The 14,710-nt window shown below is 42.7% G+C and overlaps 2 protein-coding genes across 2 annotated transcripts; both read right to left on the bottom strand.

Moving 5' to 3' along the window:
• Positions 1-275: 275 nt before the first annotated feature.
• On the bottom strand, positions 276-7,038 carry smad9 (SMAD family member 9). Its single transcript, XM_080508602.1, has 8 exons — positions 6,970-7,038; positions 4,660-5,213; positions 3,856-4,071; positions 3,377-3,634; positions 3,159-3,269; positions 2,155-2,376; positions 1,340-1,596; positions 276-1,136 (listed from the first exon to the last, which is right to left on the bottom strand). Exons 2-8 carry the CDS (start codon positions 4,853-4,855, stop codon positions 993-995), a joined length of 1,404 nt encoding a protein of 467 aa, XP_080364728.1. The 5' UTR covers positions 4,856-5,213; positions 6,970-7,038; the 3' UTR covers positions 276-992.
• Positions 7,039-9,531: 2,493 nt separating this feature from the next.
• On the bottom strand, positions 9,532-14,637 carry alg5 (ALG5 dolichyl-phosphate beta-glucosyltransferase). The gene is made up of 10 exons (XM_080509477.1): positions 14,358-14,637; positions 13,350-13,518; positions 13,124-13,170; positions 12,143-12,211; positions 11,903-11,995; positions 11,701-11,814; positions 11,554-11,613; positions 11,295-11,446; positions 10,409-10,494; positions 9,532-10,124 (listed from the first exon to the last, which is right to left on the bottom strand). The coding sequence occupies exons 1-10, from the start codon at positions 14,418-14,420 to the stop codon at positions 10,009-10,011; spliced, it is 969 nt and encodes a 322-aa protein (XP_080365603.1). The 5' UTR covers positions 14,421-14,637; the 3' UTR covers positions 9,532-10,008.
• Between the last annotated feature and the right edge of the window lie 73 nt (positions 14,638-14,710).

The following is a 14,710-nucleotide window of genomic DNA, read 5'->3' on the forward strand; positions in this document are numbered from 1 at the left end:
TTGCATATCAAAGCTGTAGCAGACGTGGCTCTACAGGTGCATCTCAAAAAAAGTAAATATAATGGAAAAGTGTGTTTTTCCCCATTATTTAATCAAACAATCAAACCAACTTGTACACCTTTTCATCCAGTGTGGCATTTCTGGGGGCAGCCGGGGCAAATCGTCAGGCCAAACCGAGAGAGACACAATCGCAACCACTCATACACACATATGGGACATTTCACAACAATTCACCTTAAATCAGTGGTTCTCAATTATTTTCTGTCATGCCCCCCCCTGGAGGACAAAAATGTTTTTAGCCCCCCCCCCCCCCCCCCCCCCCCCGAATTGTACTACCATTGAGAACCTGATCATATTTATTTATTTATCTGTATAAACCACTGTATGAGTTGCTGGCACCAGCATTCTGCATACAATTGCCTGATTATCAAAATAAATTAATAAAATGAGCTGGAGGCCCTTTTTTTTATCATTCAAGCATGAATAAAAACACTAATACTGAAAGTCGCGCCTGACTCACGCCCCCCCAGGGGGGCTCGCCTCCGCATTTGAGAAGCACTGCCTTAAATGCATGTTTTTTTGATTGTACAAGGAAAGTAGTACCAGGAAAGAAACCCACACACACTTAAGAGTACAGATTTCACTAAGCAATGCCCCAAGCCCGCCTTGAACTGAAGATATTCTCAGTGAAAATATGAGAGTGCTAACCATGACACGTACATATACTGTATTATACTTACTTTTTTTATTATTATTAATTAAATACATTTTGCAAGTCTTAAAAATGAAACACATAATAATGCAGTATCTCATTGCGCATATTTATCAGTTAAAACTTTCAAATTGGCTTTGTTTAATTAACTTTTCAATGATATTCAAATCTTTTAAGATGGACCTGTAATTGCCGATGGGGGTGGGACCCTAAAGGGACAGAAGTAGTGTACATATCAAAACGTACAGGATCTTCGACTACCTGTGTGTGGGCGTTCATATTAGGACACTGAGGAAATGGGGTTGTGGGGGGAGCCCATCTGCGTTAACACCTTGTCCAGCCACTGCAGGGGCCCGTGCAGGTGCACCTCGATCCAGCAGGGGGTGCTGGTCACATCCTGTCGGTGGTATTCGGCGCCCCAGCCCTGAGGAATGGACACAGCCATAAATCTCAACAGTGTGTTGGTGGTTCAGTGAACTATTAAAATGAATAGCTGCTAAGTGAGCGGGTGTAATCCCACCTGGTATACAGTGGGATTTGACACGCTTGACATCATATTGAGTTACGCTGAGAAGCTCCGGGTGCAAATACAACTCCTCTAATTACACCTGAAAGGAAGCTCGGTACCTTAACGAAGCTCATGCGGATGGTGCACATCTTTGTGAGCTCGTACACGACCTCAAAGCCGTGGTTGACAGACTGGGCGAGGAGCTGCGCAAACAGCTGGTTGTTGAAGATCTTGAGGCTGCAGCCACTTGGGATCTTGCACACGGTGGTGGCGTGGAAGCCGTGCTGAAAGTTACAGTTACGGCTCTGGACAAAGATGCTGCTGTCGCTCAGGCACTCTGCGTACACCTCGCCACCCACATAGTACAGGTGTAACCCTGAAAATAGGGGGAAAAGAAGAGGTGGTCCTTAAACAATGCTTGAGATGTTTCAACAAGTCAAAATAGTATAACAAAAAAAACTAAAACAATTGCAAAAATCCCAGACAAAATTTACAGCAAATACATAATCACAGACATGGGCCCATCATAGTCAATCACTTCTTTGTAAACACACTGAAATTGCAGTTTCTCATAGTCTGCCAGAGAAAACCACCGAGGCTTCAACGATTGTAAATGAGGAATGTCTGAGTGGTGTCAGTTGTGTCTGTGGATTGGGGACCGACTGGCCTCCATTCTTTGTGACGCTCCAATCCTTCAAAACCACACAAATCCTCACAGTGCAGAGTTTATTGTAACCCACAGAGATGTTTGGTATCCATCCAACAAAGGCAGGCTTTGTAAACTCTTTTACCACACGAAAAAAACATTATTTGGATTCACAGCAAGGAGGCAAAAAGGAGGAACAAAGTTGAAATTACTTGAGGGATTTTCTTTTTTACTCTGTTGCCTATGGCTTGTTTAATATATATTTGCCTGCAGGAGTTGCAGAAGTACCTTTGCCGATGTGCCTGCGTGTGTGTTCGATGGTGGAGTTGCGGTTGACATTGGAGAGGAGGCCAAGGCAGAAGCGGTTCTTGTTGTTGGACGGGTCCGTGAAGCCGTCCACCAAGACGCTTCGGGACGAGGCGTGAAACGTCTCCCCCACGCGGTTGTTGAGCTCGTAGTAAGCTATGGAGCACCAGTACTCGGGTTCCTCGTAACACACAGGCCTCAAATCTAAACACGAAGGGTTTGAACCAGAGGTAAGACTGCTGTTGATGCTGAACGTAAAAAATATTAAACTGTTCGAGAGAAAATATGCCTCATTATGAAGAGTATGTCAAACGTTTACATTCCAAATGCATCATACAGTCAACATGAAACATATAATATAAACTCTATATGACAGTACCTCAAATCATTTATCATTGGCTGATACACACATAAGATAATGTTAATGCAGATGTATTCTGTTCATTTGTATTGTTTTATATTTTGGACATACAAGTGAAGTCCTCACATATTAGCATTTGAAACAACCACTTATCTTGACCGCCACACTCAAAATAACTATAAAACTCACTAAGCAGTTTGAGATTTTCCTCCCTGCTGAAAATCCGCTTTTTCCTCATTGGTAAGCCCCGGAGAAGGCCTCTTCTTCCAACGTGGTCAGTTTACAAACATGTAGCATCAAGTGCCTGTAATTTGACACCCACCTTAATATCTTGTCAACTGCTGCTCTGTCTGAAGCGGACGACTACCTGAAGATATCGAGGCGAGTTTGTGCAAGCAGTGTGGAAACAAGTGTTCTGCACAGCCGGAAACTTGAGCCTTTCCCTCAAACGTGTGGTTAACCCTCTCTTTTGGCTATTTGGGGTATTTTTAATGTGGAAAGCTCATTTTGATACGTTGTAAATGTGGCAGAAGACACTGACAAATGTATTAAGGCCATTTAATAAACGGTTTGAAGCTTCATGTTCAAATGATGAATGATTTTAGCGAGAGTTGGGTGCGGTTACCTCTGTTTGGAACAGAAAAAGTGAGTTTTGTCGTTTCTGTGGAGTTGCTTGGCTTCACATCCTCTGGAGGGTTTGTCTCCATCACGCTGTACGGAGGCGGGGGAGTCTCAGCTGGAAAATTATGCCACAAATGATTAAAGTCACATTTGATTAACGTCCCGCATCAAATCTGAAGCTGCTGCAGCCGCAGTGACACTGCGTGTCGCGTCGTCCCACACCTGTGATGTGATATGGACTGCCGGGTTCCGCGGAGCTGTTGGGGGAGTTTGGGTAACTCTGCGAGGTGGGAGACTGGGTGAGGGACGAAGAAGATGAGGAAGAGAAGGAGGAGCAGGGCAGCGGGGGGAAGGAATCGGGGTAGGTGGCGTTCTGGGGCATCAGGGGCTCGTTGTGCAGGGAGGCGTTCCTGAACTTTGCCAGTAAACTGTGCTGGGGGTTGAACTCGCTGTGCCGAGGGACCAAAACGGGTGGCAGCACTGAAAATAAGGGAAGAAAAAAAAAGAAAGGTAGAGGGAACCGATAAAGAGACTCCAAGTAAAAGCCAGATGCTGGTAAAAGGATAATGCAAATGGTTTTCGCTTTGGAACACGGTGAGCTCAGGAGGCTTTATTTAGGAATTCATAACAGTGTCACAGTCATACTTTAATTCAATATTTACCTTAGGTTTAGAGTGTAACTAAACCTCTGCTGTGCATACCTGGAGTCTCCACGCGCCTGTAGTGGTATGGATTGACACAGATGTCCTTCTGCTTGGACCCGAAGGGGAACTCGCAGCACTCCAGGGCTTTCAGCTCGTGGTGGGACTGCAGGTCAGGCCAGCGCCACACCCGGCAGTAGATGACGTGAGGCAGACCCTTCCTGTGAGACACCTGCAGCCTCCCGTCCAGCGAGCGGGGAATCGTCACACACTTGCCTGGAGGAGTCACATCCGACAAGAGCACCGCTCAACGCTTTGAGCTTTACAAGCACATGCTGCATACTCAGCCGTGTTTTCACACTGCTGAGCCACAAAGCCATATTCATGTGACACAGTACATCTTGTACTTTATTATCTAATTGTGGAAAATCTTGACATGCTAAAGCCACTCCAGATAAGTGTCTATGAGGATTGAAGATTTCATATTGTAGTCTTCAAGTGAGAAGGATTTCTCAGAGAATTCATTGTGTTGGTTGGGCTGCTTTTTGTTTTTAAGCTTGAATAGGAACACACTGTTTCCACAATCCTGCAACCTCATCAGTGAGAAACCTCTTTAATCTTTATTTTTTCACATCAACAATGAACTGACTACATGCATCATGTGTATTACTTTTGTGAAACCTGTTTTAATTTCCGAGGCAAGGGAGAAACTAAAAATGCGAGCAAAACGACAGCTTCATGTTTTCTTTCCTATTTTTTTGTCTTTCAGTTTTTAAATGCCAGGATCACATTTTGATCCCTTGTGTGAGGTCTGACCTTGTCACTGCAAACCAAGGGACTAGATTTCACAGTGGAGATACTCACTGGGCTGCCCCGGACAGCTGAGCGCTCTCTCCAGCTCCTCCATTGCCCCCTTCTTCTTCTTTAGTTTCTTCACCAGAGAGTCCACAGCCTTTTCCGCCCACTTCTCCTCCTCATCTCCCTGTTTCCAGCCGAGCAGGCGCTTCACCGCCGGGCTGGTAAAGGAGAATAGGGACGTAATGGACGCAGAGGAGTTCATTATGAGATGGCTAAGTGGGTGGCAAGATGAGCTGATGGGTGCTGTTAAAGGGATAAAAGTTCCCTTGAGGAGAGGAGCAGGGAGGCAAATAATGAGTAGCCAGGGCACAGAAGAAACAGTGGTACGGATGAAAGAGGTAGTGTGATGAGTCCGTGTAAACAGAGGCGGCTTCTTTTTGTATTCCGCTGTTACTTCCGAGCAGCTCTGGTGGAAAAGTTGGACCGGTGCCAGCACAGTGCAAACTCTAAATCCTCCCTCTGTGTTGGCACAGAAAGGATCCGGCAACTCTGGATTGGAAGCTTCCCGCGGGGAAGGTTATTCCTCAAACAGCCAGAGAACCAGGTCGGGTTTCAATCATCTGGCAAAAGAAATGAGAGAAAAGATTATACGATAATTCAGCAAAGACAGATGCATCGCGAGAGAAGAAGTTAAGAAGTTGAGCAGGAAAGGGACATTGTGGGTGGATTTGTGAGGGAATAAAGCCAGAGTCACTAAGGTGATAAGCTGGTCTGAAGTTATGGAAACAAGAGTGTCAGTCAAATCCAAAACTGAGCGCCACATAACCAAGATCTACTCCTGTTTAATGAATTAGAAGAGGATTTCCATGATAAGGACGCTGTGTCGCCAGAGAGGTCGCCTGCATCAAACTGATATTCCAGACATGCTCGACAACAATGTTATTATTCTTTGTGGAGAAAATGAAAGGAGTTAAAGAAGTGCCTCAGAAAAAGCAGGCTGAGATGGCCGAGCTCATTTCTGGATTCACCAACAATGAGGAATGTCCTTTCTGGCCTCTGTTTCTATGATCATGCCACTGACGCCCAGGAGCCATACTGTCTGGCCAGAACACATCACAGGACAGGAGGGGGAGAAGGAGGGAGGGAGGTAGACAAGAGACAGAGAGAGAGAGAGAGAGAGAGAGTGGAGAGAGTGCTCTGTCTGTGTTTGTGTCTTTTTGACTATCTACACACGGCTGGAAATTACACCAATTCCAGTAATGAAGTATAGAAGATACTCAGGTAACCCAATAAACAGGTTTGTTTTTGTTTTTTCATTTTTTTGTTTGGGGGGGTCTATTTCTTCTATTCTATCTCAATGTCTCTTTTTAGCAATAGTTTTATATATATATATATATTTTAACAGTTATTGTAAATCATTCTAGCATGAAAGATGCACCATTTCTTTGCCGTCTTTGCAATTTTCTGCAAATTTGGTTATTTACCAGTTATAAAGAATAAATGAAAATGTGTTGTAAAACAAAGTCTTTGAACCAAATCTTTGAGGTTCTTCCACTGCCAAAGTATACTTACAGGTGTTAAAAAAAAATAAAAATGTGACCAGCACTGAGTTTCCCTGCAGACAAATAGACAGCTGGAGGTTTACAATGACAGCAGAAAGCGCACGAGCTCAATGCGGCATCAGTCTGCCTTTGCTGCTTTATGGAGCCTGGCGTCACTCAGTCTAGGGCTCAGATAGGCTAATTACCTAATGCTTTATCACCAGGACACCCCTTCCCAAAAAAGTAAACAAGCCAGCTTCCTTTTACTACTTGTACTATACTAGTCCTAATGCTGCGGAAAAAAATCCGGTTCCTTAACCTGTACACACACACACACACACACACACACACGCACACACACACACACACACACACACACACACACACACACACACACACACACACACACACACACACACACACACACACACACACACACACACACACACACACACACACACACACACACACACACACACACACAAAAATAGGTAAATAGAATACACATTCATTCATTTTGATGACATGTCACGAAACCTTCAGCCAATCAAGCACAAACAAACATGAAACGATGAAATTGCAATTTATTTGTTTTTACATGTACTATATAATTAAGAATTAATCAATACATCAACCTAGAAATAAACAGATAACAATGTTAATAAGAAAAAAATTGTTTAATAAGTTTAAGGACAGGATGTGAGAATAAACACTAAAAACACGTTTTGATGTTTATCGGAGCTACAAACCTACAACATCAACACGTGACATTCAAAATAATTTGACATATTGTGAAAATATGCTGTTAAAGGAAAATAAAAGGTTGTTTACTTACTTTCGCTCCTGTGTTGTGATAGGAAAGCGCACTGCAGGCAGACAGCCGTGTCAGCGTGGAGGCTCCGCCGTCTGTGGCAGTCACTGGGTCAGGACAACACACTCTGGCTGGAGGTGTGTGTGTGTGTGTGTGTGTGTGTGTGTGTGTGTGTGTGTGTGTGTGTGTGTGTGTGTGTGTGTGTGTGTGTGTGTGTGTGTGTGTGTGTGTGTGTTCAAGAGTCAAGACAGATTCAATAATACAAGGCAGGCATATGCACATTTCAAAACAAAAGTCAGGTATCCAAATAAATAAACATTACATTCCTGTGGAAAAGTGAAACACAGAACAACTCAGTTGTTAAATAAATGTGAGCCCTTACATATTTATTTGATATTTCATTCTATGTGAAGACATTTAGCGCTTCATTGCTCCCAGTTGGAGTGTTTTTGTCTTCCATCCGTGTCTTTATTGTGGCGGTGCCGACGCGCCCTCTTCCTGCGTGCTTCCTCCACGCGCTCTTTACGCAGGTTGGAGACGCTCGGAGGCTCCACTGCTCCAACAGCAGCCCCGCGCGAGAGCCACACAGCCTCGGCGGCGTCAGCCTGGCTGGAACCGCAGCGCCTGCATTCAAGATCCCTCCGCCTTCCCCCTGCTGGAACTTTCCCAGGATTTTCAGGGATTTCAGACTGTGTGTGTGTGTGTGCGTGTGTGTGTGTGTGTGTGTGTGTGTGTGTGTGTGTGTGTGTGTGTGTGTGTGTGTGTGTGTGTGTGTTGCGCGCACGTGAGCCACCTGAGCCGTGCACACAGACTCGTGGAGAGCAACGAGGAAAACAGTCACACCTGTCCCCCCTCCTCCTCTGACATCAACAGATCATTAGTTTTAATACATCTGTGTGGGTTAATCCTGTTATTGTTTAATAAATGTTTTGCCTTTAAGGCCAATTGCATATTTTGCTGCAGATTGTAGGCGCTACGGTTATTTATAATTTGATTGATAACATTTAATTTAGCTATAATAGCAGATTCATGAACCATAAATAAAAGTAGAAACTTATAAAAAATACATGATTCTTCCCAATATTACGAGTTTCACGCGCGCGCACGCACACTGCACCTGTAAAGGTAAATATATTTTACAGAAGGAGCGTCTGTTGTCTTCCTCTACAAAAGCACGCGTTTCCCCCCATCGGCTTCTTAAGTGCTTCCAGCATGCCAAGAAAATCGCACCTTTGTGTTTTTATCCATGTTTGAAGAGAGGGCGGGGGCTTTCATATTGCGGATGGATACGATCCTTTATTGGGAGTGCCATGACCGGTCCAGTTAATGACGCAAGCCCCGGTTGGCGACAGTGAGTCTACAAGTTTGACATTTTCACAGTTTACAGCAACTGCTGCGGAACGTAACAATACTCCCATCAAGAAGTGAGACTAGTCTGGGCATCCTGTCAAAACATTTTTTTTTTTAAATTCTTATTCCCCTTTTCGAGCCACCAGGTAAATGCGCACTGCGATGGTCTACCAAACGCACACACTGCACCAACCTGTCTGTCTCATTGAAGTGTGCAACAACAAACCCAAGTTTGGTTTTATTGCTTTGATTCCCTGCAAACAACACAACTTTTAAGCAATTATTTTTACGCTTATTATCATTACGCACAGTCGAACACTGGAATCGACCTGAATCAATGACATGCCTTCTTCATGTGACTGTTTTTTTTGTTGTTTTTTTTACAGGGCAGTCTGCTCCAGAGACAGGAAGCTAGAAATGTGCACATTATGATTCACCGTCTCTGTCTTGTCTGGTCTCACAGCGCAGACAGTGAGGCTGGGGCACAAACAGGATGCGCTCCCCGGGGCCGCAGAGACATCCGCGTCAGACCCCCCCCGACCAAAAAAAAATACAATTATATATATATTCGAGTATTTTTTTTTGTTTCTTTGATGGAGGAAAGGTCATAATAATGTTCCTGGATGACTAACTTAACTATCACGGATTACAAATTCAGCAACACAAACCGCCACATCATGCAGATATCGTCTTTTAACAGTTGAGTAGATATTCCTTGAACCATTCTGCACAGGATTTGCTAAAATAGTGAATGTAACAATAAAATCAGACCCATAAGTGAGGCTCTATGAGGCCCCACAAGGGAGCAGGACACATCACATGGCCATTACTTGCATTTCCTCCTCGAGTTGTTTATAGTAGCCTCAGGTTGTAGACAAATATAGTTGATCTCACAATGTGGCTGACAACAAAGTTACCTTACTTTTTAAATCATGGCTCATGAAATCTATTTGGATTTGACTGCTGTTTTTCACTACATCCTCCAATAAGGTAGGATGACAGTTTTTAAGAGTAATTAAGAACTGTGCTATAAATTTACATTATTGATGTCTTGCCTTGATATTTCTAACTAAATTCAAAACAAAACAATTTCAACCTGAAAACCTCCAATGTTTGATATGATTCAAGCAAAAATTGCAAAGTATTGAAATGCTTGACATACATCCTGCGGCTCGTTAATTGTGGGTTGAACTTGTAGGTAAATAAATAAATCGATAGTCATGATATTAATTCAATATTTTTTTTATTCAAATCCTCAAACCTGTCAAGTCCCATCGATGCATGTTGCGAAAGAAACCCTTTGCTTTATAAAAACTTGATAACACATTCATGCTCTGTGTGGGGACGACAACACACAGATGATCAGATTATTCACATTTCACTTTTTTCCATTTACAGCTGATTGGAAACAAAACAAACAGTAACTTATCACATGGTTCAGTTATACAGACGTCCTGTAAGCTGTGGCAACAGAAATGTATGTGTAACGGCAGCTGACAGCCGCCAGTATCCACACAGAAAAGGCAGGATTGTGAGGAACCCACAACTGTGTCATTACTTCGCATCCAGCTGTGCCGGGAGAAGAAAAAGCATGAAATTGTACTTTGCCGATGGTTGCAGTGCGTGATGGACACGGCTGGAATCCCATCTCATGCGGAGGCTGGACGGCCCTATCATATTCCATCTCCCTGACACATGGGTTTGTCCGATTGGCTAATCAGTCTTATGTGGCGACTGCAGTTTCCAGGCTCCGGTGATGTAGCGCAGGCGAATGAAGACCAGGTCTCGGCCCATCTGCAGCCAGCTCCAAAACGGGACCAGCTTAGACCCTGACAGAGCAAATCGACAAACAACAGTGATGCTTTTAAAACACCAAATATGTTTGTATTGTAAGAGTGCGGCACGATCAGGTGAGCGATGATTATAAGCAATCAATACATTTGATAAGAGAACAAAACTTCCCAGGAGTGACGATAAATAAAATTGCATAAAAGCACATTCCACTAAATCAGGCAGTGACAGCCCTGCAAACATAAGTCACACAGCTATTTATAGAACAACACATAGGTGGTCCAGGGGGACGACATGTCCACATATTCCACGAAAAACCTACCTTCTATTTCGGTCCAGTTGACGGCCACCTCTGCTATGGGGATTTTAAAACACTGGGCAATATACAGCAGCTCCACGTCGAAAGCCCTGCGAGGAGGGAGTGAAAAGTGAACAACAGATGTTCAAAAGTTACATTAAATCACATTTATTGTCTAAAGACGAGTGCCGGGTGTGGAGTCCCCTGGTTGTTTTGGCATCGGCTTCAATAAGAATTTGTGAAACAGACAGTTCAAAAATGGCATCAAATCCAAAGAACAAGATGAGGAACATTGACACATTCCAAGTAAAGCGCCGACTACGTTCACTGAGATTCCACTTAACGTGTTAATCTAAAACACCCGATGTGAGGCGGCTGTTAACACTTTAATCTGGTCTCAAGAGCCCAAATGTACTCACACGGATTATTTTTGAAGTCTGTGTAGCAAAACCAACACGTCATCAATTTGTTTGGTCAAAAAGACCAAAACCCACACTTGAAGAAGGTTTTAAATGTGATTCCAATTGAGTTTCAATGAATATATTTTACCCAGCTGATGTTGTGGCTGAAAGCGGATTTCAAAGTAAAGTCTACATCACCCACATTGCGACATGTCACATCTATCAAGACAGCGCTGCTCTTACCAGATGGCTGAAGTCAGGCGTCGCCAAACTTAGATAGTGTTTGAGACCGAATCTGTAATCGCAGCTAATCCATGTAGAAATAACACATTTTGGACTTATATATTATGTAACGTACAATTACAAAAAAAAGTAATCTGTATTATAAGGTGTGATCGCAGAAAAATCCAGATCGGATTGCAGTCAGAATGCTAGGAGCATTTTATTAGCAGCAACATAAATATGGAATAGCAGCGGTTACAGTGATCTGCAAGCAGCCACTTCCTCACCATCGCTCCACATGTAGAGAGGAAAACGTCCTGAGAGCCGCCTCGCGTGTGAACAGCTTGAAGCCGCATTGCGTGTCTCTGATCCCCCTCACACAGAAAAACCACACCAAGAAGTGGAAACCCTTCATGAGGAAGGTCCGAAACAGAGATCGCTGAGCAGACAAAAAAAAAAGAAGAAGAAAAAAGTATTGTTATTTATCGTTCTAAAACAGTCCTATAGTCGGTGCTCTTTGAAAACGTAAAAAAAAAAGACCAATACGTGAGCTACAGACTCTTCCTCTAGATGAGCTCGGGAACCGCAGGAAATGGCCATGTTCTTCTAAAAAACAAGAGAAGCAGTTTTAACCTGACCACAACACCTTTGCACCAAAATGTATTCAACACCACCAGCAACAGGAAGCCATACCGGTTTAGGGTTGAGGTCATTAAGCCCCGCCTCCACTTTCACAATATCAGAAAACTTTGTGGCTCCATCAGCATCCGCCATCAGAATTAATTTCCCTCTGGAGCTCATGGTTCCCTTTAAAAGATTCACAGGAAAAACACGTGAGCAATCAAAATAAAGGACACCCAACCCACCGCTGCTGCTGCAACATCTGCATGCTCACCATCCGCACTGCTCCTCCCTTGCCCCTGTTCTGCACCAGCGTTAGAACCCGTACTTTATCTGCACTGTACTCCCTGGTGTACCGCAAAGCGACCTAGCAGGACATCAACACAATGATCACTCATAAAACAAACCCTTGCTGGTATTCTTATTGAATGTTTAATGGGGCAAAATTTCAATGATGGGAAAAAAAAAAAAGGGTGCTGGAAACGTTTTCCTAACAAGGTTTAAATGTTATTACCTCTGTGGTTTTGTCTTTGCTGCCATCATCGACCACAATGACTTCATAAGTGAAAGAGGGATTTTCTTTCTGCATTTAAAGACACAAGATTCGGGGCTGTCAGAACAGGCGTTTTATATGTACAATGCTGCCACCTACTGACGGATTTGATAATAACATACTGAGAAACGGGAGCTGTTTTTACAGCAGTGCTCATACTTCTTTTATGGATCCCTGAGCTGATGCAAAGTTGGTGGAAAAAAAGCTTATGCTCGACTCAGTTTAACAGGACTTTTAAGATCAGACCAAAGAATGTAAACTAAATATTTTACAGTTTTTATGATTATTTAACAATGAATAAGAAATATGGCTGTTAATTTAATGTAAATCCTTCCCTAGATAACGGTAAATGAACCTGATTGAATGATGAATTCTATGTTAACTTAAAAGCCATTTAGTTTCTAAATAAACAAATAATAATTGAAATTGATTTCAAATGTGGTAACTTGAACAGATATTATACCTTGAATTGCCACTATTGGAAATTAAATCAAGGGCTCCAGAGAAAGCCCTGCGGCCTGACAGATGCTCATGTCTGTCGCAATATCTCTAGGGCTGTAAGCCGGGTTCAAAGCAGCACGAATAATTGTGGATGGATTGTTATCAACTGAATAACATTTCTAAAAAGCGTAAGAATAAAACTGTCAGGAGGTCCACAGCTGTGCACATCAAATGAAATCTTCTCCAATTATATAAGAGTTCTGAGGACTGTGAAGTCCTCTGGTTGGATCGTTGAGACTGTTTGGTGCATTCAGTGTTCCGATATGACGGAACTTTTACACACCAGGGTTTGTTTTAAATGGATCAAATCTGACAAGTGTACACAACACGCCCATAAGAATCACATGTTTCAGAGGATATTCCCCTCTCAAAGCCACTCTTTGTTAATCACGGAGTATTAAAATATGATAAGCGTATCACAATTTGAGGCTCAGTACTGACCTGCCTGTTTTCGAGGTAATCCATAGCCTCATCCAGCATCGCAGGCACTGAAATGACACAGAGACACTTTTAAGTGTCGATAACCTGCTGCAGGGGCAGTGAAAGTTCAAACTAAAGTTGTTTGGAAATTAATGGTAGGTAAATGAATGCATTTCTCCTCAGCTGATGATTTTAAAGTTTGCTGCACCTGCACTTTTATGAAGACAGTAAACCTGGCATCACTCACTTCGAAGCTCCTCGTTGTAGGCCGGGATCACCACCGACAGCTCCCTGGAGTGGGGATCATGGAGGCTGGGGAAGAGCTCCTTCCCTCCAGCGGCTGTAGGAAAGTGCTTCTCCTTTTCGTGGCGAGTCAAATTCACCATCCCTGCAGTTACATGTGCAACCACAAGCACCTGAAAAGGATGAAATATGAGAGTGGTTCTTTGGTTTCGTGATGGTATCAAGTCTGTGAAATGTCCACGTCATGGCCTGATTTTGAAACTACATTTCTATTCCTTTCAAGTTTCAGCTCCAGTATGCTCCCGAGTAAAAACTGACAAAAACATTCAACTGTATAGTAGTTTAAAACTGATATGGCACGAATATTACCATTTGTGACTTGCAGCCTAATTTGTGAAGTGTTTGGATGAGATAACAAAATCAACTACTTTGATATCACTACTGGTTGTTTGTTTTCCCAAAATGTGAATCTATCTTGTGAAAACAAGATAGATTCACATTTTGGAAAACAAACATACATATATATATATATATATATATATATATATACCAAGACTGAATGATAGAAAATGGAACAGCCTTTAATTTTACTTCACAAACAGACATGAACATGGAAAAACACATTACCCTAACATAGTGCTCAGCATCATATCACAATATTGACATAAGCAATAGGGTAATTCGATGGATGATGGAAATGCATTATGTAGTATTTCCTGGTTGCTCTAAATTGTGCGTTTTAGTATACCAAACTGAAACTGAATGTATTTGTGTGTATTTTCAACAAATGTAAAATAAATCCATTGAGGAAATCTATAGAGAAAATACAAATAAAGTAAAATAGAAAAGTCAAAACAAAACAACAACAAAAACATCCACCATGCGACTGTTACTGTCAAATCAGGATTTATATTTGCACACAAGTCAAGTAGTCACATGAACACAAGTCTGAAAAACAAGGTATAGCGTCGATTTGTAAACACCTTGTCAGTCATATATAATCCATACTCACCACAATGAAAGCCAGAGCTGCTAAAGCGACTAAAGCTTGAAGTATTTGACAGATCAAATCCATTTTCCTTCAGATGAGCCTGCAGCCTGAGCAGTACAGGCGGCTAGCTGAGCAGCTAGCTTTACTCCCTTCTTAGTTTTTCCTATTTAACACACTGCTCTGACCTCCCGAGACTCACAGAACAAAGTCAGGTTGAATAAGCTATTTGAGGAGTAGAGGCACTGAAGAGGAATCTTTATATTCACATTTCTCTGTGAGAAGTTCATTGAACTTCACATCCAATCACAGCTGCGACGCGGAAGTAACTGCGTCTTCTCGACACGTCACCAGAGATGAACAAGACAGCGCTGGGA

This window comes from Blennius ocellaris (genome assembly GCF_963422515.1).
Source record: "Blennius ocellaris genome assembly, chromosome: 14".
NCBI classification, from domain to species: Eukaryota; Metazoa; Chordata; class Actinopteri; order Blenniiformes; family Blenniidae; genus Blennius; species Blennius ocellaris.

Excerpts from the sequence above, each read along its gene's own strand:
- smad9 (XM_080508602.1), bottom strand. The coding sequence starts at position 4,855 with ATGAACTCCTCTGCGTCCATTACGTCCCTATTCTCCTTTACCAGCCCG. Across the intron at positions 4,072-4,659 it reads CAGCTGTCCGGGGCAGCCCA|GCAAGTGTGTGACGATTCCC; the intron begins GTGAGTATCTCC and ends TGACTCCTCCAG. Across the intron at positions 2,377-3,158 it reads TTTTTCTGTTCCAAACAGAG|ATTTGAGGCCTGTGTGTTAC; the intron begins GTAACCGCACCC and ends CTTCGTGTTTAG.
- alg5 (XM_080509477.1), bottom strand. The coding sequence starts at position 14,420 with ATGGATTTGATCTGTCAAATACTTCAAGCTTTAGTCGCTTTAGCAGCT. Across the intron at positions 13,171-13,349 it reads CTACAACGAGGAGCTTCGAA|TGCCTGCGATGCTGGATGAG; the intron begins GTGAGTGATGCC and ends GTGTCATTTCAG. Across the intron at positions 11,996-12,142 it reads GCAAAGACAAAACCACAGAG|GTCGCTTTGCGGTACACCAG; the intron begins GTAATAACATTT and ends ATGTCCTGCTAG.